At 35.2% G+C, this 24,702-nt stretch overlaps 1 protein-coding gene across 4 annotated transcripts in view; it reads left to right on the forward strand.

Annotated features, from left to right (window-relative positions):
* Positions 1 to 24,702, forward strand: part of DIAPH3 (diaphanous related formin 3) — a 242,005-nt gene that overhangs the window by 139,729 nt on the left and 77,574 nt on the right. For all 4 annotated transcript variants that reach the window (XM_035321732.1, XM_035321706.1, XM_035321713.1 and 1 more), the window contains 3 exons: positions 3,255 to 3,379; positions 14,098 to 14,262; positions 17,880 to 18,015. In XM_035321732.1, the coding sequence (XP_035177623.1) occupies positions 3,255 to 3,379; positions 14,098 to 14,262; positions 17,880 to 18,015 (426 nt within the window). The remainder of the gene's footprint in view (positions 1 to 3,254; positions 3,380 to 14,097; positions 14,263 to 17,879; positions 18,016 to 24,702) is intronic.

Raw genomic sequence — 24,702 nt, forward strand, 5'->3', positions numbered from 1 at the left:
GACACGTGAAATCTATCTTGACTTCAGAAAATCATTTGATATAATGGAAAATGGAAAATTGTTCATTAGAGTAAAAAGTGAAAGAAATGTAGAATGCTGTCTAAAAGGAACATGGCAACAAAATAAAATTGTGGTATTGAAGCAACAAACGTATCTGACATACAGTTAGGCAGCGTTGTCAGTGGAGAGGAAGATTAGATTGTCATTACTGAATGGTCCCGAGGATGTAGAGTAAAAGAAATGAAAGTCGATAGTATGAAGTACAAGATCGTGCATCTTGATACTGTAATAAGAGCTCTGGTCAAGAAAAAAGATATTTTACCTGAAGATAATCAGATAAAGTATTTCCAGTAGGAATAGTAACGCAAACATTAAAAGGGCTGGTGAGCCTGAAATGTTATGTAGAGAGGTTTTAATACAGATGCAGGTACAGAGGCTTCTGGAATAGTCATGGTATTAGAAAACCTGAATCAAGAGAGGAAACATGAAGAACAAAGTTGTTTCAACCCTGAAATCAGAAAGTGAGGAAGACTAATTACTGTCTTTAATTTTTTGACAAGGATAAGAGAGTTCAGAGGGTATAAATAAGATACTCGTCAGGCATGCATGCATTTTATTTCATCAAGCAACTTGCTTTTGTGGGGCTCACTAACATTCAAAACCCTCATCTTTCACTTAGTTTCCAAGTTTTTTATATCAGTTGTTCACTTCAGATTTGGTTGGGTTTTCATACAAATCCTCTCAGGATTAGGGATAAAAGTTTCTGTCCTCCCCCTCCCCCTTTCCTCTTCCTCCATTCTTCTATGTCACTTTAGATTTTATACCATATTTCCTAGAGGAAATGGGTGAATGTCATGGGATATTTCATGGGATCTTTTTCAAGAGCTGATTAGATTTATAGTTTTTGTTTTTTTCAACTATTTTCACTTAATTTAAAGTTGTAAGACAGTAATTCCAAACTAATACTGATATGTTGCAAGCTAGCCTCTATGTTAGACTATCAACAGAAATACAGTCTTAGAAGAAAGTATATCTAGTAGATGAGCATTGCTGAAATGAAAGGAATGCTGAATGTTTATGCTCAGGAACAACTTAAAATTGTGACAGAGAGAAAAAGAACAACCAGCTACAGAATGAGGCAGAGATGTAAAGATTCTTGATCAAATACATAACTATTCAAGGTCAAAAGAATTAAAGGAACCAAAATAAAAAATGGTTTTGCTGAAAGCAAGAATTTGAAAATCTCAGTGCTTTGTTACCGAGTTACAGCCTGTTACAGCCTGTTACAGCCTGTTAATCAGCTCTAGGCACTGAGATCTTTTTCTGTCTGGTGAAAAGAAAGTGACCCTTTTTCAGCTGCTACCTGTAATTTTTTTATTTTTATTTTTAAACCTGTGTATTTGTTGGGTCTCACCATTCTCATATTATTTATGTTATCTTAATTTGCTGCTACAAACTCATTTTAAGGCAAGACAAGCTATGTTGTGAAGAACTATCATAATATTAACTATCTAATTTTGATAGTTAATATTAAGCACAAGGTATATATTTGGTGTTTCTTAGGAGCTTTCTAAGTAAGTGTCTTAAAATTATGTATGCCTGCCCTCAAAGACCTCTTTTGCCAGCAAAAGTATGGCTTTATATTAAAAACAGGTTGGTTTCTGAAACCTGTGAAAACCAAAACGCATCTGTAGTCAGCATTGTCACCTTCTAATTTTAGCTCTGTTTCTGAAACAGTTTCTTAACTAGCTAAATTACCTATCTGGTGATGATTAGGGTTTGCCAATCACTGAGTGAAACTCTGCCATGTCTGACATACCATAGGAAAGCAGTGAGTTAGAGTAAACAGAGGGTTCTTTAAATTATGATTATAAACAGAATTGAGTTATAAATTATAATGTGAACATACATTTATATTCCCTTATTCTTTGTAAGAATAATGATTGTATAGAAATGTTTTTTTTTTTTAGGCTGCATTAGCATTTTCACAGGTTATCATTGATCATTTTATACTTGTGTTAACCTTTCTGTTATGAATGGAATTGTAGTTGCTATGCAACATTTTAATCCAGTCATTTGGGGACCCTTCTCAGACTTCTCTGAGAGAAAGATGTGTTCAGTGAGTGTATCTCATTTTCTATCACATAACACTACTCAGGATGAAATCATGGATCCATTACAGATCTTACTGCCTTTATGGGGCCAAAAGCTTTATCCAGGGTTTTTGTAGACGAAGGTAACTTTATGTTTATAGGTACAGAATATAGTGAGTGGAATAAACGATGAAAAAAAAAGTAAGGTGTGCCATTAGACTAAAATTCAAAGTATGTTCTCTAAATATTTTTTCAATAGAACATATTGAAGTGTTAATTTTACTTCATAAACAGACAAGAAATAAGTTTTAACTGACTTCAATACTATAAGTCCAGGCTGGAATACATGCTAACAGGAGTTACCCTGATCTTACCATTATGGTCTTGATATTTTAAACAACTATTTACAGATCAAGTGTTCAACTTCCATGCATTCCTTCAGGTGTTTGGAAGTTGAATTTCTCTTTTTCTGATAAAGAAAGTTTACAGTTTTTCTGCATCCTGCTATAAATCCCTCATGTTTCCTCTCTGCTCTTTTCATTCTCCTGAGCTCTATGTTGCTCTGGCTCACCACAGTGTCTGCAATTCCCTCTACCTTGAAAAGCACTTTGGCTCTGGTAGATTCTGTTGTGTTTCTTATTAGGTATTGTGCTATCAAACTAAGGAGTTGAATTTTAGGTTTCATACACAGGTGTTTAATGGCCCCATTTTCTCTGTTTTTGAGGGTCTTATTTTCTTCATGATCTGCCATACCAATGTTGGTATTTTTTCTGTTTTAACAGAATGAGATTTAGGAAAGCTTTGTGGTACTTGGAGTCATTTCAAAACTTTCCCTCTGGTTGTTAATCAGAAGAGACAGACTGGCATATGTATATCTCAGGTTATTTAAAACAGACTGTTAGTTGCAGTGCTTTATCTTAGGCATTAGAATAAAACAAAAATCAGCATTCAAACAGCATTCATCTAATCAGAATAAGGCAACTGCGTAAGTGAGGAGAACTGAGCATTGGAGAGTGGCTTCTCTCACCTTGTAATTTGGTCAGTGTGCTTTTGTTTCAGAATTTAAAATGTATGCTGATTTGGATAAGGGTTTAACTCGCATATTTTACAAACAATGTTTCTCATTTAAGGTGTTAACAGAGTTAATGTACTGTATTTTAGTCTCAGCAGAAAACCTGGAGAAGAGCCTGAAGCATATGGAGAGGCAACTCCAACAGCTTGAGAAGGATTTGCAGACTTTTCCAGTTGCTGAAGATAAGCACGATAAGTTTGTAGAAAAAATGTCTATATCCTTTGGAGTATTCCTTTAAAAAAAAAAAAAACACAGAAGTAGTTTAACTGCACTCCTTTAAACTTTAAATGTCTTTGCCTAGCTTTTATCTAGTCTGTAGCATTTATTTTTGAAAAAAATATAACTCTTTTCTCTCAAAAACTAAATACATGAACAGTCTAATTAAAGCATTCATCTGTAATGAATAGAATGAGGGGAAAAATGTTGTCAGGTCTTATTCTGTGTATAAGTGTCTTAGTGAAAAGTAGTTAAAATAGAACTGTTAAACACTTGACTTTAATTGATTATTCTCATAAGAATATATTAGAGAAGGATGTACATCACCTTGAGTTTGTTTGGCAGTGTATGCATTACCATTGAGAATGATTTTGTACATGCAGCCATGAAAACAAAATTTCTCATATTGCTGAAATGAGATTCATAGCTTATGAAAACAGGTTTCTGGTCTTATTTTTGTCAAAATTCCTCTTCTCACTATTTATTCCAAACCCTACAGCCAACTTAACTGCCTGTTTCTCTCATAAGAAACCTTGTGACAGGAAGGTCATTCTATGAGAAAATTGTTCTTTAACTTAAACATCCCTACTAGGTGTTGGCCATATATGCTTGGCACAAAGAACATGCTGGAAGCAAAAATATTGGCAGACATAGAGAGACAAGTTCAAATTTCCTTAGTAGGCATAGTTAGGTTATTACCTAACTGGAAGTCTACTTTGCTATGTATAAAGACAGGAGGACTCGGGAGACAGTTACTCTTTGCTCTTGATTAATCTAATACTCTTTAATAAAAGACGGCAAGAGACCCTGAGGCCAAGTGGATATACTGGCTTTTGTCATTGCTGCATTAGGGCCAATTCCCTCTTCAGTAGACTAGCTGCAACCGAAGCGTATACAGCTTGGCTTTAGGCCTTCTCTGGACTCTCTGAGGTATCAGTAACCTTTAATGTTATTACTAATTTTTTGTAAGGTCATGTATTTTGTTGGTGAAGTTATTCTGTTTTTTGTTGTTGCTGCTGTCAGTGCCTTTCTTTTCCAGCTCAATGTGGTTTTGAGAGATTTGCTGTAACCCACCAGCATGGTGACTCTATAGGGTGAAACATAAGTTTTGTACCTGAAGAAGCCAATAGCATAGAGGAGAACTTGGAGAGTGGTTTTGAAAGGCAAGAGGTAAAGTATAGCTAGGAGGTTAGAGGAAAACATATCCATGACAGCATTCTCAGAAATAAAGCTAGTCTGTCTGTGCTTGGTTAAGAAAATGATGTGTAGTCTATGAAGTTTATTAAGAAATTAAATCTGTGAAAAAGGGCAGATTCCTCTTAATCTAAAAACATTATGATTCTGGCATTTAAAATCCCTATAACCTTTTACATTTTTAAGCTGAGGACTAGGGTTTGAAGTAACAAATAATATACAGAGGTCTTTAGAGATGTGGTTATAATCATAGAGCCATAGAATCATTTAGGTTGGCAAAGATCATCAAGTCCAACCATCAACCTATTGCTACCAAGTCCATCACTAAATCATGTCCTTAAGTGCTACATCCACACATTTCTTAAATACCGCCTGGAATGGTGACTCCACCATCTCCCTGGGCAGCCTTGTTCAAATTCCTAGCCACCCTCCTTGTGAAGAAATTCTTCCTAATATTCAATCTAAACCTACTCCATACCTATAAAACAGGTATGAAAAAAGGTAACAAAATTCACTTGGGAGTGAGTGAAGGATAGCCTGAAGAAATTAGTTTCCTTCTTAAGAAGGAAAGCACAGAAAAGTAAGTTGAGAAATAAATCTGTGCTACTATTGAACATCTGAAAAAAGTGATTAAGTATGATGCCTTATTTCCCTTTGTGTTACTGACATACTGGGAATTTCTGAAACCTGATGGCAGAAAGTTAGTGGAATAGCGTGATAGAAGGTTATAAATTGCATTTGAGACATAATAAATCACGGTTGTAAAGCAGTAGTGCAAGAAGTTAAAATACGATAGCCAAAGAGGGAAATGGGTGGACCTTTGTCAGTAAATAGCATAACTTCTCTCCATCCCTGTATATGAAGAATATTAAAGCACTTAACTGATTTCTTCAAAAAGGATAGTGATCATCTTAAGAAATGAAAAGGAGGATTGTTGTGCTTTCCTTTTCAAGCATCTCAGAAACAGTACTGCTGCTGAAGATGTAGCTTATCGATGTGTGCCAAGAAGATAAGCTGTAACCAAAAAGTTAAATTAGTTGTTTGCAAGAGTTGTCCCTCAGGAGAACTTTGATTGACCCAACTGCAATATTTTATATGAAGTGATGATCTCAAATGAAGGAGTCAGCAGAAGTATTTTTTAAAATAAATAGCCATAAAACCCCAGGAGTAACTTGGTCGCATAATACTTTAAAAGATTTTAAAGTGAACTCAAATACGTACCTATTGACCTACGTATTCTTACATGAACTATGTTAGCCTGTTGGGACTTTTAGCTTTGGGACTACAAGACCTAGACACCAGAGGAACTTGAGCTGAGAAGATGTATGTAATTTTTTTAGAAGGGCTGCAAGGAGGATCTGAGCTTTGGAGCAGTAAGTTTGGCTTCTCTACCAAGAAAACTGGTGAAGACCAAATAAAACCAGAACCAACGTATAGCAAGACAGAACGCACATATATATATATATATGGGAGATACACTATGATGGGGGAGGTTCAGTGTGGGCTTTGTAAAGGGAAAAAACATTCCTTGCAGATCCCTTACGGAATGCAGATAAGGGTGAGACATACAGTAGAGCATCGCTGAATTCTCATGCATCTTTCAACAAGGCGTGTTAACAAAGACTTCCAAGGAAACAAAGTTCTTAGGGGAATGATTATTTATTCTGGACTAATGTCTAGTTTAAAAAATATAATTGAAAAACTGCCAAAAGGCAGATGTTGGTAGATACTGACAAAAGGGCAAGTCAACCTCAGTGACTATGGTGTAACACATCTGTAACAAAAGTTCTTGTAAAAAACTGTAGTTAAAAACAAGCAGAAAACATAAGTTGCTGTAAAAATCAGAAAAATCTTGAGTGCTTCCTTCACCCCATGTCAAAAAGTGTATTGTACACCTATTGATGTGTGTATTGTACACCTAGTGATGTGGTAGAGAATACTGACAACAACAACCAGCAGTAGGCAAAAGGTTCTGTATGAAGAATGTTTAAAAAGATCAGGACTCTGAAACTGGAAAACGAAAAAATTAGGAGAATATAGGAAAAAAAAAAATACTTGTAATTTTGTATGCCATGGAAGAGGAAAGCTAGGAACATATTCATTAATTATTATAAATATTTATAAATAACCAATGTAAAATACTGTCCAGAAGGGTAGAACATACTAACAGAAGTGTTTTCTCAGCAAATGATTAAACTGTAGCATTTACTTTCAAGATGTTGTAGACATCTTGACATGATAATATAAATGAATTTCATATAAGGCTTAGATAGTTAACTAAAGACATTATGTCTGGAGCTCTAAAACACAGTAGTCCAGAGGTAGCTTTAGCTCAGAAAATCACTAACCTGGAGACTGTTAGAAGCTAAATACTACATCAGTTTAATTACCATGCTATAATTACCCTATTTCCTTCATGTTTTCCCTAACCATTGGGTATTGATTGCTGTCAGAAATAGGTGAGATGAATATTTTATCTTACTCAGAATAAATCAGTACAAGTAAAACCAGACATACTATATATTTCTTATATTACACTATTCAAACAATATTTTGAACAGAAAACATTATGAACAGGAATAGTTTGCCCTCACCTACTACCTCTCCCAGTAGAAAGGCAGTAATTTCACAACAGTAAAGTTTCATATGGTTTCTAGTAGTGTCTGTGAACACACTAATTAAAGAAGCTTACTTTTGGAAAAACAGGAGCTTCAATAAATTACGAAGCAAAAAAGGTTTGATGTAAAGGTTAGATAATCCTGCACAGCATGATGAAGCCTGGACCTGTCTTTAGTTTTATTCCTATGACAAGGAAAGCTGAATGATGGTGAAGTCTTGAAAGGCATGCAGCTCATAAAAAGAAATCAGCAGGAAATCTGAAAAAGGAAGGATGGTGCTTTGTTGGAAATAATTTTTCATCGTGAGTACAATTAGGCTCCATGGACAAGCAGGCTATTACATCCTGTCACTAAATATCACAACCCAAAGGCCCCTAATGAACTGATTAGCATTCTTGTTTCTTTAGGAAGTCAGATAGATGCACAGTTGATGCACTTTTATTGACCAAGTCTATCATTATGAATGTTTCTCTTATACGTTAAATTGTGCTGGTTTGTCAGTCATCTTATATATACTAGTTGAAAAGAAATGATAGTCATTATTGCAGTTCATTCATTTGCTTTAATTAGGACAGTCAAAGAATATTGAAATTATATTGATTTAGACTATTAAATCCATTCAATGCAATGTTCAATAAAAATCACAGTGAACAAAATACACTTGGATGTTCAAAGTGAAAATTTAGTGCCTTTATGGAGAGTACTTAAATTACATATTGAAAGCTTAATTTAGTTTAGTCTACATCTTCTATATCAGTCCAGCTCACATCTCATGATTTTCTAAGTAGCAGCTGAGAGACTTGACAAGTTGTAGCCTACCACTGAGTGTATTTGCTATAGCAATTTTCACAAAAGTTTATGGAACTAATACCTGAGAGACAGTCAGATGGTTGATACCTTTCATCTGGGAATCAGTTCCCTGTTCCTCTTTCCTGTTGCTTATGCTAATTCATTAAGGGAAGAAGTAGTACTTAGCCGAATCAGAGCCTGATTCAAGTGAGGTAGAAGAAACCCATTTCAGCTGCAAAGCAAAAACTACACACTGCCTGTAAGCTGCTGCTTATCCAGTCAGCCACATAGTTTGAACTGTGCAGTGTCAACAAACCAAAACCTGTAAGATATCCTAGCATCCTAAGGTCTTTGAAAGATTACAGGATCTCGTTAGGTGAAAAAGGATAGGATGTTGCTCTTTGGGATGTTGACTGTGTGGACATATAATGAGAGGGTTTTGGCAAACAATTTGAATTTAACTTAAAGTATATAATTCCTTTATATATATGTATATGCGTGTGTGTCTTTAATATCTGGTCTGGACTTCAGTCCAGCTAACACTGGTTTTGTTTGTAAATATGTCGGATATACACACTGACACAAATATATGTCAATTTGTTTTAGTATTACGTTTAGTATAGAGATAAAAAGGATTGAATAAGTCAAGGAAAAGGTATTATTTGACAAATACTCTTCAGAAGGTACTAATTTAAAAATCTAAACATTTGTATTTGTGGTAGAATGAATGCAGGACTTTGAGACTTTTCAGGACGTCCTGAATTAAGAGACATTATGTCAGTAACCTGACTTGTTCTATGAGTTTAGTGTTGGATGAATTTTACAGTTCATTGAAGGTAAGAATCGTCCTTTTTTTAACTACCTTTCACAAAAGCCTGGAGACGAGAGAGCTCAAGGAGAATATTACCTATGTAATATAAATATCTGATGGGAAGAAGTCAAGATGACAGAAGCAGAATATTTTCAGTGGTGTCCAGTGAGAGAACAAGAAGCAACGGACATAAAACAAAATTCAGGAAGTTTTTTAAACAGAAGTGGAAAGGAAAATTTTACTGTATGGGTGATTGAACACTGGGACTCGTTGTCCAGAGAAGTTGTATAGTCTCTACCCCTGGACATACTCAGAGCCTGCTTGGACAAGGTCTTAAGCATCCCATTCTAATTCATCATGCTTTTTGAGCACAAGAGGTTGGACTAGATGATATCCAGAGGTATCTCCCAGCCTCAACCATTCTGTCCTGTAAAGAGCTTTTTATGCATTTCTTGAACTATTATATTCAGATAAGGAATTTTACTGTTGAACCTTGCTATCTATATTAATTGAAGTCTCTGTGCCATGTATTTTTCAGATAATTGCAGCTATTTTCCCAAGAATTTCATATGGGAAGTTCTAACTGGAACCCTGCAAAATTCACACCCTTTGGTCTTTAAAAAAGTTGAACTTCTGGTTGGAAGTGACCTGAAAGTCTACCTTTGAAAAGTTTACTTCGTTTTTATAGAGACTATTGCTAGCCTGGGCAGTGGCAGTCTCAGTTCCATTTTGAAATTCTGATAAAATATATGCAACATCTATGTACCTGTTAATCTTTTGTTCTTATGCAGAATCATATTTCTTTTTGGATTTTCTACACCTAATGCATAGGTTAGTTTGTGAAAAAAATCACATGTAGCAAATATGGGGTCTTATGAGGAAATGTTGGGCATGCTTAACATCATTCATTATCTGCTGCAGAATAACAGCTGCTTTTACGTGTCTTGATACCATACACTATATTAGTATTTTACATAGTACAATATATTAAAATCAGTATAAACTTAAGACAGGCAATCCACCATGAAAAGAGCTGCCGCAAATATGCAAGACCAAACATAAAGCAGTTTGAAATTTTGCCACATACATTACTCAATTCAGCCCTTCATTGTTTTCCTGTTCTATTAATGAGCAGAATGATGATCTGTAGTCCCATGAGTGAAAAAAGGCAGTCCATGAAGTGAAGCCACTTCAGAAAGTTAACAAATAACTAACTTTTTGATTTCCTTTTCCTCCCACCTGTGTTGCAGCTCTGCTGTACTTCTGTCTTCATTCATCCAAAGCCAATGAATTGTGTAGCTGATAATGCATATATATCAACCTGTTCATAATAATTACAGTTGGGATTGCTGTGCTCAGTAGTATTCCCTGTTGTCTCCAGTTTAGCTAGTGCTGGCTAACAAAAGCTGTATTTAAGGAAAAAAGGAAGAGGACTTATTAAAAATACCTAAATTGAAGCATAGTCTCTGTAGAATGCCAAGAGCTTAGGGTATCCCGTAACACACCAAATGGAAAATAAAAATCTCAGAATTCATTTTGTCAGGGGTTGAAGTACTGCATAGTAGCACATCTTTCTCAAATACTGTATTTTGAGTTTAAAATTGTGCATCACATATTCCAGGGGAGTCAGTTCTAATCATTTAATCTAAGCACTTTAAATGGACTTTAGTGGAAGGTGTCCCTGTCCACGGGAGGAGGTTGGAAGTAAATGACCCTTAAGGGTCCCTTCCAACTCAAACTATTCTGTGACTCTGTTAGCACAGCTGTAACTTTAGTCACAAAAATTTCTTCTCAAAGCTTCCTTGTTAGTGTATAGTGACATTCATTTATAACATGAAGTATACCTTTTATTGATCATTTTAACTTTTTTTTTGGTATAATTTTTTACCTTCCTAGAAGATTAAGGAAACCTACTGGCATGCTTGATGTATGGCATTTATACCTACTGGCAACAAAACAAAATTATCTGGTTTTCCTTTACCCTTCCATTGTATAGAAGTAAACAAGCTCAAAATTGCAAGACACAATTTACTTCTGCCTAAGTTCTGTTAATGATTGAAGAGGCATGTATAAGTATCCTAAATTATAAGATCAAAAATAATTCAGATGTAAATATATTTTTCTAGTTTGACTTAACATTAATTTTACTGTTTTCCATTATTGCATTTTTTTAAACCACTGACTTTTTTTTTTAATGGCCGTAATGTGTGCTTGGTGCCATGCCTTTTTTTTCATAATCCTTTTTGTCTTAATATTTGGGCATCTGTTCCTTATTAATCTCTAACCCACTTTACTTGCTGTCCCACCAATAACTTTTTAACATCCTCAATAATTTTAAAGGAACACAACTCTGAAAGCTTTAGTTTCCTGTAACCTCTGTGAATCTTGGAAACTAAGTAAAGGAGAAATTAATACAAATACAAATTAATATGGAAGAATATGGAAGAACAAGTGGGCCAGCAGCATCAATTTCCTTTGAGGTATTGCTAGCCAGCCAGCACAGGCACTTTGAAGCTGCTCACAAGCTTCATCTTGAGAAGTAGATAGAAACAAGGAAATAGGCTTATATTGGATAAAGAGAGAAGAACCTTGTCAGCAGAAGAGAAAATCTGATATTAAGTGGTTGGGGGATGATGGAAGATTAAAAATAATAGAAATACAGGCTATGTCAGTCCTTTTCTACAAGACTATCATAGTGGAGGCTGCTCTGGCCCTTACAGACCCAGCTAGTAGCCATCTTAGTGACTAATTTGAATATTGTGCCTGAGAACAATATTGCATGATTTTCTGGCATAGATTCTAAATAATGAGAAAAAAACAGCTGTATACTTTATAGACAGAGAATCACGTAATGGTTTTACTTGGAAGGGATCTTAAAGATCACCCAGTTCCAACCCCCTGCCATGGGCAGGGACACCTCCCACCAGACCAGGTTGCCCAAAGCCCCATCCAACCTGGCCTTGAACACCTCCAAGGATGGGGCATCCACAGCTTCTCTGGGCAACCCGTTCCAGTGCTTCACCACCCTCTGAGTAAAGAATTTCTTCCTAATGTCTTATCTAAATCTACCCTTTTTTAGTTTAAAACCATTACTCCTTGTCCTTTCACTAATTTCATGGTAAGAAGTCCCTCTCCAGCTTTCTTGTAGCTCCCCTTTAGGTACTAGAAGGCTGCAATGAGGTCTGCCCGGACCTCTCCTCCCTCCAGAGCTTTGTCCCATGGTACTCCGTGAAGCAAATCCCTGAAGAGGCCAAAGTCTGCTCTCCCAAAGTCCAGGGTAGCGAGCTTGCTGTGCTCTTTCCTGGCTGCCCTCAGTGTACTAAACCGCACCATTTCATGGTCACCCATTTCATGATCAATCATTTCCAGGCTGCCCTTTAGCTTCATGTTCCACATCAGTCCCTCCTTGTTGGTGAGAATGAGGTCCAGCATAGCTCCTCTCCTCATTGGCCCCTTTATCACTTGGAGAAGGAAGGTATCATCAGTGCATTCCAGGAACCTGTTGGATGGCCTTTGCCCTGTTGTGCTGTCCCTGCAACAGATGATCCCCATGAGGACCAGGGCCTGTGAATGTGAGGCTGCATCTATTTATCTATAGAGGGCCTCATCTGCTTGTTCTTTCTGATCAGGTGGCCTGTAATAGACCCCACTCTAATGTCACCTGTCCCTGCTCTCCCCTTAATGCTGACCCGTTAGCTCTCTGTCAGCTTCTCATCCATCCCCAGGCAGAGCTCCATGCACTCCAGATGCTTATGGACATAATAGGGTGATATCCCTTCTTCACCTCCCCTGCCTGCCCTTCCTAAAGAGCCTGTATCCTTCCATCCTAACACTCCAGTCATGGGAGCCATCCCACCGCGTCTCTGTAATGCCAGTGGCGTCCCAGCCCTGCAGGCCTGCACACATCTCTAACTCCTCTTGTTTATTCTCCATACTATGTGTGTTAGCATAGAGATGTTTAAGCTGGGCTTACACATACACAATAAATTCTCTTTTACAATAATTGATGGGGGCAATGGGAGAAAAAGGTAAAATTGTCATTTCTTGTCTTGTACACCCTTTCCTGCAGCATGAAAATAATGGAACATACATATTTGTTTAGCTGACATTGCATTAAACACTTTATGAAATTGTCCTACATAAGGAAATACCTACACACAGTATTTCTTCTTTGAGCTTCTACTTTGTCAACTATATAATCAAGTCTTGAATAAACGTGTTTGTTTTTTATTTGATTTCATTTACGTTATGCAGTATTTTGGTGCGTTTTATAAATTGCCTATCTTTTGTAGAGAGAGTTCTGTTGTTTTCCACCTAATTTAATTAAATTGTATTGACATTGCAAATAGTCTTGGAAAGCATAAATACCTCCTGTAGCCACCAGAAATAAAAATGGATGCATTGCTGTTGCTACATTTTAGAAAGCTGTTAGGATGAGGTTTTTATGTTTTATGTTCTTATTTTATTTTATATTTTTAATACTATTGTTTATTAATTGTTGTTTTTTCTCTATTTTAAGTACGGATTAATGTTTCTTGATATGATAAAATATTCAGGTCGGTTATTGATACCTACCTAAATACCATCTTGCTTTTATGTATGTGGCAAAATGGCATACGTTTCAGTGAAGTTAGACACTAGTTCTAATCAAATTTAAAAAAATCTTTATTTTAACGTGAGTATATTTGAAAATAAGTTCTGAGGCTCTAATTTACCTAAACCAAAATTATGTGTTTGACCTTAAAAATAATAGTACATATGTTTTTAAATGAAACTTCAAATTAGTTTCTGGAGAACCAGGGGAAGAGAGAGAGAAAGAGAATGCACTTGAGTAGCTTTCTCCAACAGATTTGGAAACTATATTTTTAGGTTCATCTCATGTAGAATTATTATTATTATTTGGTTGGTTGGTTTGGAAGATTTTTTGAAGGGTAAATATAATGATGTTGTTGTTTAGTTATATATCTAAACATTTATTTTCAACAAGACAGCGATATTAAAAAAAAAAAAAAGGTGCTTGAAGTTAGACTAGTCCCATACATTTCATATGAAATTACCTGCTAGTAGCAGAATAATCTTTAAATAAAAAGTGGCAGAGAAAAATTGATGAAAACACCCTAATTTATTTAGAGCACTAATGTAAGCAGAAAATACTAGGAGGTGTATATGACACGGAAGGAATTATCTTGACACTTTATTTAATGCAAATGAAAAATGTATATGAAACATAGATCTATGTTAAGTTAAAATCTGTGGATTTGACTGGATTTACTGAGAATTCTTGCAGCCTTAACAGCAGCGTACAGCTTTCTAGTTCATGCCAAAGAAGATTTTCAGAAACTCTCACGGATGCATGAGAACATGGAAAAGTTGTATCAGAACGTGATGAGATACTATGCCATCGATCTGAAGAAAGTTTCTGTGGAGGAGTTCTTAACTGACTTAAACAACTTCAGGACAATGTTCACGGTACAGTCTGTTTATTTAAACCATAACATTTCTTAGAAATTATTTTTGTACAAACATTATTGAACAAACTAAAAATAGTTTTCTTTCTCTTTGATGGCATCTGATGCTTGTAACAGAAATTTTACTTTGCACATCCTAAATTCTATGAAGTTAGGAGAATGAGATTTTGAATTATAATTTGTGGATTGTTTCTTTTTGATAGAAATGGAAATTCTTAATAGCAATTAATGTAATTTACTACAGAACCTCTTACATATATTTATGACTGACGGGGGAAAATCTGGAACTCCACCTTTCTTAAATACAATTGTGTTTTCTTTTTAAAAGATGCTTGTTATTTATTTAAAAACAAACCTTTTAACAGTCATTCTATGCATGCTTCTCCCATATGAAATCCATATTCAAGACTTTATTTTATTTATCTTTTTTCTGCCTGCAGCACTTGATCAGTGTTAAGGTTTACATATGTAATCAGGTTCCCTTCTAAGCAAAATCAAATCTCCTTATCCTGGCTTAAAATACAGCATATTTCCTCAAACTCGGTCTGTTTCTGAGGACCCTTAATTTATCTGACAATAGATTATCTAGGATTTTTTTTTTTATACATTTGAAATGCTTACTTCTTTCACCTTTTAAAAGCGTGATCTTTTGGGGATAGGTAGCTAAGAACAATTTTATTACTTTTAGTGTTTGTATTATGAGAAACAGACATTAGGCTATTGTTAGATGGCTTTTTTATGTATAAAGCTCAGAATGCTGTCAAAAGCATAACTCAAAGTCACTGTCAGTTTGGAGACTTTTGCCTTAGAGTTACCTAAAATAGTCATAGACACTGAGATTGATTCAGTCTTCTATCACAGGACATCAATCTGCAAGCACTATATACAAACAAATATACAAACATTCACAAGTACTAGCTCATTATAAAAGTGTTTATTTTTTTGGAAATCTGAATTTTTCTCTAGGTGTTTTTTGAGTCCAAACACATTTTCATTGTGTTTATAAATATTAATAGTAGGTGTTCTTTAATCTTAACGTAGGTTTGTTTTTTATTATTATTTTTGTTCTACCAAAATATGATTTAAGAGTTTTAACAGAAGTCTTTTCTGAAAAGTGAAGTAGGAATTTCTCACCAGAGTATTTCTTTAAACATTTAGGGCTTATTATATATGGCTATGAACAGACTTCTTGGCAAATTTCAGGATAATCAGCTGTTCTCTAAAAAATATTGGAAGTTCTTTTACTGCTGTCAGTATAGTTCTTCTGGAAGAAGGATGATTAACTTAACGATACACTTCAGAAAACATACTCAAGACTGGTATATTCCTCAGTTTAAAATACACAAACAACTTTAGGAAGGTTTGAAATACTTTTTTAGAGTTCTTGTTTAGGATGAGTGGGGATCACTACCTTGGTTATTTATAATTATATGCAGACTGGTAAAGTTGGGGGGGGGTGGGCAGTAAGAACAGATTGTGTTGATAAAGCATTGGCAGAGAAGAGCAACAAAGCTGGTGCAAGGAGTAGAAAATGACATATAAGGGAACTGGGGTTGTTTAGTCTGGAGAGGAGGCAGCTGAGGGGAGACCTCGTCATTCTCTACAAAGATCTGAAAGAAGATTACAATGAAGAGGGTCACTTTTCTCAGGTGACAAGTGATAGAATGCAAGGAGATAGTCTCAAGTTGTGCTGGGGAGATTTAGATTGGATAATAGAAATAATTTCTTCATGGAGAGGGTGGTCAAGCATAGGAATGGGCTACCCAGGAGTGTGGTGGAGTCACCTTCCCTGGAGGTATTTAAGAGATGTGTAGATGTAGCACAGGGTTGAGCAATGAGACCTGGTAGGTCAGGTTGATAGTTGGACTTTGATATTAGGCATCTTTTCCAACCTACATAGTTCTGTGATTCTGTGCACCTGATTATTCAAATATGGACATCAGTTATATTTTCCTAACTTGCTCAGTTCCTAATTTGAAACACGGGAGTCCAATTTCAAAAATCCTAAATGTTATGAAATAGTTAATTTAATGTTAATTTAATTTTTAATGTTTAAGCCACAACTTCCATTTAAATACTATGGAATAAGAATGCTAAATGCTCAGGTTTGTCTTGAACTGGAGACACAAAGTAATGATTCTCCGTATCTCTATTTTTCCATACTTTTCTGTGTCTGTAAAACTAGCACCGAAACTAACCTCCTACTTCACAGCAGTGTTATAAAGATAGATTCATTAATGCTTTCAAACAGATATTATTGATGAGCACGATAGGAGAAACCTTGAGGAAAATTAATAATTCTGTCATGCAGAGCACAGTTTGAAGGCTATATGAAAAAGGTGTGTAGATAAGGCATGAAACCACTTATCATTCAATGACACTAAACAAAATATTGAGTAGCTGCTCAGGTTTGAGTCTTTTTCGAAAAGATTTTTGAGATGCCTAGCGTGAGACACCTGAGGTTTGATTTTCAGAATTGTTTAGCGTTGGTTTTGATTACTGACAGAAATGGAAGGTGTTTGGCATCTTGGAAGCTTAGCTCAAAAGATGTTTAAACTTAGTGCTAAACAATCACTCGATTCTTGAAGTCCAAAATGAAAAGACTACTTAAGTCACTGGTAGGTGTGCCAAGGTGAAATTATGTCATTCTTGTTGTCAAGCAAAGTTGACAATTTAAATACAATGTCATCTACTTATGATGCTTTTTGCGTTTTCAGTTCATGAAAACTAAGTATGTTTAAATCTGGAGACACAGGTTTCAGGTTCATAGCTAATGTTGCAGTGCACTTCACAAAAGCTAACATTTGCACTCTGTGACCACCAAATCTAGAGCACATTGAGCTATCCAAATCCAAAAAAAAAATGAGTGAAGAACTTAGGAAGATCTGAGCATGTGTATTGGCATGCGTATTCCAGCAATGTTGCACTGATGTAAGCCACAGTAATTCACTGTCAATTACCGGTGTATGGGGCTGCCATTAAAATCGTGGAAAGGTTATCTTAAAAAACTATTGAATTTGGTACCTTTTTTTTTTTTTTTTCTTAGTGTCCGAATATGTAAAATAATTATTTAAAGTCTCTAAAATTCTCAGTTCTATTATGGCATTATTAGAACCTTTGGAGTGCTTATTTACGATTCAAAATAAACAGCATTGTATGGCTATTAACCAGAAAACAAGAATTTATAAACCCATTGAATTAATGCACTTGTAGATAAGAATAAGAAAAATACACTGCTATGTCACAGAAGCAATTTTGTGGTGTTTTTTTTTTTTTTTGGTGTAGGAGTAAGAATAAATGTTGAAACTGTTTTAGAACTACAAGTAAAACAGGTTGTTCAGATATTTGACTTCTTCCTGCATTAATGTGTATTCTTAAGCTGTATTTTTTGCTGAATTTATAATCCCTATTTGGGGCTAATTAGTATGCTTCTTATGTCTTCTGAATTGCTTACTTTTCAGAATAAAATGTGCTATATATGTGGAATGCAAAATATTTATTTGGCTATAAATTAAGGTTAGTTAGATGTGATTTTTAAGCTGTGTTTTTGTTTATTGTTCAACTTTCTTTTTGGTAAGACTTCAGTTTTAATGGAACCCATTGTTTTTATTTCCACAGCAAGCAGTGAAGGATAATATGAGAAGGAGAGAAGCAGAAGAAAAACAGAGGCGTGCTAAAATAGCTAAGGAGAAAGCAGAAAAAGAAAAACAAGAGAGGCAACAAAAGAAAAAGCGTTTGTTAGAAATGAAAACAGGTTAGTAATGTATTTTATCCAGCATTTTACTGGAAACAAGGCTGCTATTTATTTAATCTAAATGTGCTATGGAGAAAAGACAGAATAAATCATCGCTTTTCAATGGTTAAACTTTATGTCAAAGAGATTCATAAATTTTGGTTTGTTAACAAGCTTCTCTAGCTTATCTGATTTCCTCAAGGTATTTTAGAACTCATAACGTTGCTTAATATTTTTCCATTAGAACATATTGAACCTTGTGCGACCAAGTATAAATTCAGTTATGCTGAGAATCTGTTATGTTACCTGAGAACAGACGCTCTCCAAATCATAAAGTCATTTTTTTTTTTTTTTAGCCAGGGATACATATTCATTTTTGTTCTTATATGAGAATAAGCCCTTCCTGAAGTACTATGGATTCTTGAGTATGTCAATTGTTATTTCAACAGGTCCCTGTTGAAACACCTTCAAAGAAACCTCTGTCATGCATTTTTAAAGTTATTCATTTATGCTGTGTTGTTTTTGTACCAAGAGACCACAGACACTGTGAATTCTCTGTTACTAAAGAAGATGTCTGATGATTCTTATACTGCTATAATTTACCTTAGACTGGGTTTCTGGAATCATTCAGAATGATATATGACTTACTCTGTAAATTATCATGAGCTACTGTTTTTTTTGTTTGGTTGGTTTTTTCTCTGGGCAGATCTTGTTAACAGTTTCCCACTCAAACCCTGGTTGGCACCTTGGGCATAAATGATTATTTGTCTCTTTCTTGTTTCACTAATACCCCGGGTAGGAGTGTGTCTTGAGGTGTGAAACTAAAGCTTTATATTAAGATGGAAACCAAGAGGCTGTCTTCTGAACACACAAATTTTAATTCTTTAGAAGTAAAATCAAGACCCAATCAGGAAACTATCAGTGACAATCTTTCTAAAGCTCACAGAAGATAGTCCGGAAGACTAGAAAAAGGGTAAAACTGGTGTCTGTATTCATGTGTGGTTGGAAGTGTTTCAAAAGAGGTTAGATACTCTTCTCTAAGACATGCTGTAAGACGACTGATACTGCTTTGGATGTATAATTGATAGTCCTTTTGGGTAAACTAAAGTTCCTCCCCAGTCCTGTTCTTCCTATTTTCCTGCTTCTGTAAAACAGATGCTAATGTTACAGACTTCTGAATCATATGCCCACGTGTGTATTTATAGCCCTATGGTAGCTAAACCTACTGCTTCAACTAATGTGGCTTAGAACTATCTATTTATCATCCACAAATCAGCTAAGACATTGAGTAAACAGCTGCTTTGTCTGTTAGTAGTTTTTGTTGTTGTTGTTTGGTTTGGTTTTTCTTAGATCATATAAACATACAGAAAGAGATTTCTTGCCCTTTTTAGCAACCACTTAAGGTCCCTCAACTAAACAGCAGATGATAGTAAAAGATGATATTAAGGTTACCTGAAGCTATAAGTGTATTAGATCTGATAGTCACTAAATTGGCCGTTGCTGCATTGTTGTTCTGCAGAGCTCTTTGTAAGGTTTCTTGTGCTTTTTACATTGAATTGTTAATTTAAAAGTCTATTAGAAAACCCAAATTCTTGGAGTGGAAAGCACTTTTGGTACATATATTTGTCAGCAAGTACAGCAACAATGTGCCAAGTGGGAGCTTGGAGCGGGGAGGTAGTATTTTTGTTTGTTTTTACTTTGGTATTCTTATTACAACTATGCTTACTAAGAAAAGTAGCATAGACTTTCAAAAAAATTTACTACTTTTTATTGCTATCAATCACTATCACTACATAGTCAAGCAGTCAGTCCTTAACATTTGAGCCCTAAATTTTATGTTAGTATAAAAACCCATGGATTTGATTTTATATAGATAGTAATGATGGCTACCATTGATAGTTGACAAGATTACATGACCAAACTCAAGACCTCTTTAGCAAGGTAAGCTAGAACTGAAATGTTCTGAAAGGTGTATTTTTCTTCCCTTCTGTCTTCTCTTCTCGTCCCCTCCCAACTTCCAGTTTGAGATCTTAGTCTCTAATAGGATCACTTAGTTTCTAGACAGTTCCCAACCTTTGTTCTCTTATCCCTAGATTACATGATGCAAAATCCTTCAGGTGTTGTTACTCTCCCAGGCCACAGTACTACCTTCATCTGGATTTTTTTCCTTGCTTTGCTGCTGCTTTTCTCACACGTTAGAGCAGTCTTTCCCCAGTTTAAGGTTGTGTTTTCTCCAATGACCGTTAATTAGTGACTTGTTTACAGTTCTGGAGCTCCTGCTTTCAAATTGTGCCTGTAACTTTCAAGATCTGCACTGCTATCCAGTGCTTAAACTGGATTTATATCACCATCCTAACCTTGTTTCGTTAACCACTGGTCTTGTTTACAACACAGACATTTAACCTGTCCTAGATTCTCCTTTGTTCTTGAAGTCCCTTCCTTTAGATTTCTTCAACTTTCATCTGCTTCTAAAAGTAATTTTAAGAGTAGGGTTTTGTTGTCAATGGTGTTACCTTCTGCTTCATGTCTTGTATAAGTAACCATAAAAAAATAGGTGTTTGGGAGGTATTACGGACATTTTGCATTCAGGAAAAAACAAACAAACAACAACAACAGAACTAAGATTTTAGAGAGAGAGAGAGGGAGAGAGAGAAATATGGATTTTATCTGCCTTACGTTAGTTGAGTCAGTAGTTGCACATAACACACTAGGACTGTATGACACCACGTTTGTCTAACACTATATAGATTGTATTAACCCAAAAGGATGATGATCCCAAATTTAAGTAACCTCTGATTTTTATCTTCAGGAAAATAGTATTAGTTCCCTTCTGAGTGAATACAATAATTTCATCACTAGTAATTGACACTTAATGCAAACATGGAAACTGAGGTGGTCCAAAAATATGCTAGCCTTCTCATGAAATCTAATCATCTTCCTTAGCCTTTTTTTTTTTTCCTTTGATATACATGCGACAACTTAGGCATCTAGATGATAGCTTATATGCTGTCATCCATACCTCTGCATCAAACTGCCTTTGAAATACTGTTACACCAAGTTCAGCATTGATATGGTCATTTTCTAAAATTGCATAAATGCAGATAGTGTCTGATAAGCTTTCATAAAGATTTCACATTTTTTTATATTTCAAGTATAAATATTTATATCAATATATTCTAAATAGTAAAATATATCTAGTATTTTATGAATATGCTGAAAAAAATAGGTAGGCTTTATAATATAAATTTGAACCTCTGATAATAAGACCATAGTTTTTTGTTAATTATGTGGAATTGCTTGACTTATTCTCTTACAAATGTTTTTTTTGAGACTTGAAGCTTAACCTAATGTCAGATCTAAATCCTTGTAAATTGTAGTTTATTAAAATTCTGCATCTCTACTTTACATTTTAGATAGTGATGTTTATGTGGCCTAATTATCACAGCTTACATGGTTCACTGTTATAAGAGGCTAAGTCTTAAGTTTACATAATAAAAAAGAGTTCCAGATTTTCCTCTCAGCTCCATCCTAACTTGAAAATTATATGTAATCCAGTAAAAATTTTGAATATTCAAGCCATGATGATATTTGATGTTTTGAAATTTATGATAATAAAATCTGCCCTCTAAATACTCTCGGGGATACCAAGTAGTATTCATCATGAGATGCTTGTCAATAAGATTGCTTTACTTCCTTTTGTGAAGCCAGTTCAAGCTATCCCATAGTATCGTTCGTAAAGTAAATAACTAGTGGAGGGGGATCTTTATGTAAATGCCACTTGTCTGCATACCATTAAAATTCAGATACGTACTTTCTTGTGCTGTTCAGATTCTCAGTAGAAAAGCATACCAATCAATTATTTTGATCTTATCACAGTGTAAAGAATCCTATAACTGTGATAACACGAGCTAAATTTATTGTAACGTAATTGAGAACTCCATCATTGTGGCATCCTCATTGTGTCTTACTTTGAATACTATTTAAGTTACAAGCCACTTTAATCAGTGATTATTTACAAAGGATGCCCTTTCTTACGCGAAAGCAATGAAGTGATGCCAAAATGATCTTAACATTCTAGATTGGAAATCTGATGCTTAGTTTGTTTTCAGTGTTGTTACTAGTTTCACTTCTATCATAGCTAACTGGTTTTAAATCCATGTTTCAATTGTTTAGACAATTATACTTAATCTGCAGCCAATTTTGCAGCATTTTTTTTGCAGAGCTTTTATATTGTTTATCTGTTTTGGGGAAAAAAGAAGTCCACTTTTCACAGACTTGTGAGGAGTGTTTTAGGTTTTGATTCTTCAAACACTTACTGTATTACTCTCTGATAACTAACAAAAACATTCATATTTCACAACTTATGTACTGTATGGAAAACAAAAAGGCACCACGGACAGCACTGACAGTATAAACAATGAAAATAGTAAATGTAATTAAGTAATTAAAATTCTAATTCCATCAGATAAAATGCTTTCTTTTGAAATAAAACAGAACTACCTATATTAATAGGTACCCTCAAAGACCCTATTTCCCCTCTGTAGATCAAGTTCATAAGGCCTCCATTTTATTAGTGTTATCTCATTGAGAGAGGAGAATCAAGAGTTCTTAACAGTATTACTTCCCTCAAAGGGGAATGGAAGACTGAAAACGTTGCAGATTATAAAGATCTGCTTCTGTTCCCTAACAACTAAAACATCATCAGTGATTTTTAACGTGTTGGTAATCTGTTTTTTTTTTAAAAAATATGTTTGTGGGGCTATTTTCCCCCAAACCTCAAGTTCTGGACAACAGTAGGATTATTGCTGGATTTTACAGGTTTAGGTAGGTAATGTCTTTTGCAATTAAATTTACTGTGAAGTAGGCAAATGATGTTATAATGCTATGTATGAAGAAATCCTGAGGGTATATTCGTATCTAACAAGTATTTTGTGTAAGGGCTTTCTAGGGAGTTCCCCCTTTCAGAATTTCACGAGCTCCCTTCATCTCAATTTCTCCCTAGTGATGATAACTCTGTCTAGTTGTCCCCTGACTGCCTTCACTGATTCTCAGGTGGATCCTCTTCACCAAGAGAATTCCTGAGGTAACTTTTTTGCTGTTGAGATTTATTCTCCAGATCCACTTTAGCCATGAAGACAGAGCAGGATAAATCTGTTCCGTAACTAAGAACCACAACTTTTTATCTTAAGTTAAATAACAATGAGCAGAAACAGCTGTGGGACCTTATATAGTTGTCTAGTCAGCACTTACTACTATTAATAGCTAGTGGACAGTTGACAGTAAGCTTGTGATAAGCTTGGATGGTTAGATCTAATTTTGTTGTATACCTCTTTAATAATAATAATAATAATAAAGTTCCATGCATAAGGAACTAGTTGTGACAGAAATTGACCACAAATCCACAGTAAAGGAGATATGAACTGATAATGGAGCTTGGTTTTTAGCTGTGATTGTATTCTGGCAGTAGAACATAAATCTGGGTAAATTATTGAGAGCAAATGTTCCCTCAAGAATATTTCTCAAATTTGTATTTGGAACTGATACAGAGATTTATAAAAATACAGGCATGTTCAGCTGAAAAAAAAAATATAGCCTGAAAAACAATGTGTGATACGTCTGCAGAGGCCACATCAAAAGCTGAGATACAGCAAAACCCCATCAGGTCTCACACTGTAGGATGTTCAGGGAATTAGATGTCTGTAGTGCAAAAAAAAGTAGAACTGATCTGCGTGTATATTAATTAAAAACAACAACTAATAGTCACAAGACATTCTAACAAGATCTCAAAGGTGCTAAATCCTCTGAAGCATGGAGGTGTAGTTCATGCACTTGTTGGTAACCCAAGGGTACAGAATGCAGCAGTTACTGTTCATTTGTACTAAGTATTAGTACTAAGCTCCAAAAGAACAAAAAGTTTAGCAGAAACAATTATTCTTTCTGAAAATTTTACTTAGAAGCGCAACCTATGGAGATAGTTGCTGAAAGGCTACTAATTTGAAGTTTAAAGGCTACTAAAATGAAGTTTATATAAAGCCCCCTTGGGGGAGTGGGGGGGGGGCGCCCCCCAATATTTGGGAGAGAGAAAAATAGTCAAAATGAACAGAACTCTTGGAAAAAAATATGTATAGACATTATATACACTTATTCTCCTAATATTTGCCATTTATATTGTAGCTGTAAAATTTCTAAACAAATATATAAAAAATGCTTGAAACTTAAAATGACATACCATTAAACAGCAATCTCTGGAGCCACCTTTGGGATTAAGAAGACCAGCATTTAGTAGAAATGCAGATAGCAGGTTTTGGATTAAGCAGGCATTTCCTACTCCGATATAGGAGACTCCATAAGAGGGACACATTAGAGTCCTCTTTAAACTCACACTACATGTAAATGCTTTTTGTTCCTTTTTTTTTTTTTTTTTTTTTTTTTTTTTGCCTTTGAATCATCAAAAGTTTCTTCTCTCCAGTGGCAAAGTTGGGGAGGAATCAATATACTTATGAAGGCATTGGCGGCTATGCTTTATTTTTCATTTCCGTAGTCTAGGGCTGTAAGAAAGCCAAGAACCTCTTCTGCCATTGTCAGAAAGCTTGCAGAAGAGGAGGTCATGTCTCTGACTCTTCTTTCAAACTGAGTCTGTTGCTGCTTCTGCTTCTATGCAGTTCGCTGTGACACTTAGCTTCACTGAGCAATACCTCCGTGGTTCTA

This window comes from Oxyura jamaicensis, chromosome 1, assembly GCF_011077185.1.
Source record: "Oxyura jamaicensis isolate SHBP4307 breed ruddy duck chromosome 1, BPBGC_Ojam_1.0, whole genome shotgun sequence".
NCBI lineage: Eukaryota > Metazoa > Chordata > Aves > Anseriformes > Anatidae > Oxyura > Oxyura jamaicensis.